The 2,896-nt window shown below is 55.7% G+C and overlaps 1 protein-coding gene across 4 annotated transcripts in view; it reads left to right on the top strand.

Moving 5' to 3' along the window:
- The window catches only part of TSC22D1 (TSC22 domain family member 1), an 80,099-nt gene extending 77,628 nt beyond the window's left edge, over window positions 1-2,471 (top strand). For 2 of the 4 annotated variants that reach the window (XM_042838702.1, XM_042838701.1), the window contains 2 exons: window positions 482-533; window positions 1,095-2,471. In XM_042838702.1, the coding sequence (XP_042694636.1) occupies window positions 482-533; window positions 1,095-1,352 (310 nt within the window). In that variant the 3' untranslated portion in view covers window positions 1,353-2,471. Of the gene's footprint in view, window positions 1-173; window positions 352-481; window positions 534-1,094 lie in introns of those variants that run through there. The other 2 variants (XM_042838706.1, XM_042838707.1) reach the window with 2 other exon arrangements.
- The last annotated feature ends 425 nt before the right edge of the window (window positions 2,472-2,896 follow it).

Genomic DNA, 2,896 nt, shown 5'->3' with positions numbered 1-2,896 from the left:
CCCCCGCGCCCCCCCCCCCCCCCGCCACCACATTGGGCAGCCACCGCCCCGCCCCGCATAAATTATAGGGGGGGCCGGGATGGCCAGGTTTTGTGCGGCGCGGCGGAGCGCTGACCCCGGAGCTCGCCCAGCGCAGCCCCGCCGCCGGCCGCCCCGCGCAGCCCCGCCGCCGCCCCGCCCAGCGCGTGTGCCCGGGGAGCAGGGCAGCGCTCCCGGCCGCGGTCGCATGAATGCCCAATGTTGTAGACCGGTGGCAATGGATCTAGGAGTTTATCAACTGAGGCATTTCTCCATTTCTTTCCTCTCGTCCCTGCTGGGTACCGACAGCTCCTCCCTGAGGCTCGACAGTAGGTAAATACGCGCCGCGGGCGGGCGGGTGCCTTTGTCCGCGGGGCCGCAGCATCCCGCAGCCCGCGCCCGGATCCGCGTCCCCGCGCCGCCGCTAACGCGCCCCGTGCGCTTCTCTCTGTGTCTCCCGCAGCTCCTCCGGTGCGAGCGTGGTAGCCATCGACAACAAGATCGAGCAGGCCATGGTACGTACCGCCGGGGGTCGCGGGCTGTGGGGAGCGGTGCCTTCACTTATTGTGGGGTTTTTTTTCCCCCCTGATTTTTACTTTATTTTCATTCTTTTTATTATGATCGTTTCTCGGCCCTTTAACGCTTTCACGGCTGTTATTTTTTGAACTCGCCCGCAGCATCGCGCATCCCCCCCGCCCTAACGCGGAGCAGAGCGGAGCGCCCCGGCCCGGCCGCCCTTTGTTGGCGGAGCGCAGCCCGGAGCCGTTCTCACGGGAGCCTCCGCCGACTGTTGCTAGGCAAACTCCGAGCCTTTAACTCCCGGCTATAAATAACTCGGCCGCTCATTGGTCGCCCCGCGCTCTGACGTCACTCGCGGCCGCGCACGGCCGGCGGGAGGGAGGGAAATGCGGCAACCTGCGCCCAGAACTGGCTGCAGCCGGTGCGCGGGGGGCGGGGCTCGGGGCGGGGCTGCGGGCGGTGGGGGCGGGGCCTGCGCGTCCCCCCGAGGCGCACGTGTGCGGCGGGACCCGCGCCCCCGGGCCGCCCCCTGACGCCCTGCCCGCCCGTTCCCGCAGGACCTGGTGAAGAGCCACCTGATGTACGCCGTGAGGGAGGAGGTGGAGGTCCTGAAGGAGCAGATCAAGGAGCTGATAGAGAAGAACTCGCAGCTGGAACAAGAGAACACGCTGCTCAAAACGCTCGCGAGCCCGGAGCAGCTCGCTCAGTTCCAGGCGCAGCTGCAGACTGGTTCCCCGCCGTCCTCCGGCCAGGCGCAGGGCACGGCGCAGCAGCCCGCCCAGCCGGCCTCACAGGGCTCGGGGCCCTCGGCGTAGCCATGGGTGGCACCGCCACCCCACCGGCCTCTGGACTGCCTGCAGAAGGGCTGGTGGCGTGCGGCCCATCCCCGGCACCTTGCAGGACTCCGCACCCCGCATCGCAGCGAGGGGCTCCCCGCACTCGTCTGCCTCCCTCCTGCCTCCCTCCCCTCTGGTTCGAAGGAGGCTCCGTTCTTAGGTTGATCGAGTGAAACAAACTTCTTCCAGACAATTAGCACGAGGACGCTGGGACGCGAGCAGCTTCCGCAGGTGGCCGAAAAAGAAGCTGCATGCCTGAATTTTTTTTTTGTTTGTTTGTTTTTAAATCTGCTCATCCAGTGACGCGACCCATACAAGTGCTTTTCCAGCTTGGAAACGTGAAGAAATAGACTGGAGTGAAAAACCAAAAGTGATGGCTCAACCCCCATAGTGCACCTGAGTTCTGAGTGAGGACCGGTGCATTAGGACCTCAGAGGAAGAGGGAGAAAGGTAAACTCAGTGTTTAACACTTAACTGTCACCTGAAACCTTAAGTGCAAATATTTGCACCGTTTTCTGAAGCAGTGGACAGGTGCATAAAGTTGTATTATATATAGAAGGCAGGTAGGTGACGTACAGCTGGGTCATAGGAGAATTACAATGAAGGTTATTTGCCTACTGTATATTTGTGTATTTAGTGTAATTACTTTGTAAAATAGCAAACTGTAACTATTTAGGTTGTACAGATTGAGGTTTAGTTGTTTCATTGGCTGATCTGAAGAAGTTTGGGAAGTTTTTTTTTTTTTTTTTTTATGCTACATAAGTAAGAATGCACCTACGCAACTGTTCAGAATTTGGCAGATTTATGCTGTTTGTGTAACTTCTGAAGTTCCCTGATTGCTGATTATCTTGAAGTAAATCTTTGTTCATTGTAGTTTGGTTCAAGACAGGAAAAACCACTCCAAAAATTACCAAGCCCCGCTAGCAAAGAATTAAAAAAAAGAAAAAAAAAAATTGATTTCCCAGTATGAATTTTTGCATATGATCTGTATAGTAGTATGCATATGTTCTTGTGCATGTTCTCTAAACAGTTGTAACACGTCAATGTATTTAACTGTTGCACTTGTCAACTTTCAATAAAGCATACAATGTTGATAAATCACTGTTTGCATATTGTAATAATGTTAATTGCAGTCATTTCAACATGTTGCAATTGGGCTTGGCATGAGCAGACCAGGAAGCAGTGCTGAAATGCCAGAAGCCTTGAGTGCTTTCCCCAAGCTGTGAGCAGAAGAGCGCAAGCAGCACCCATGCTGGCAGCCATCCTGCAGCTCAGCGTGGCTGGTGTGGGGGCATTACATCTACAGCACCATGAGACTGGGCTGAAGCTTGTGGACGTCCAAGGATACCTCATTTCCACACCCACAACTCTTACCTCGATTCTTTGTTGTTGTTTGTGAGCTGAAATTGTGTGAACTTGACGCGTGGTGCGACATCTACATTTTGGGGTTTTGGAGGAGGACTTCAGCTCTGCACGAAGATAAAAGAGTTTTCCTCCATTTTGGAAAACAAAACAAAACTTCT

The sequence above is a fragment of the Centrocercus urophasianus genome, unplaced genomic scaffold (assembly GCF_019232065.1).
Source record: "Centrocercus urophasianus isolate 14NV4802_14NV808 unplaced genomic scaffold, USGS_Curo_1.0 seq_9, whole genome shotgun sequence".
NCBI lineage: Eukaryota > Metazoa > Chordata > Aves > Galliformes > Phasianidae > Centrocercus > Centrocercus urophasianus.
Note: the sequence above shows the minus strand (reverse complement) of the source record. Positions and strands in the feature narration are given on the sequence as shown.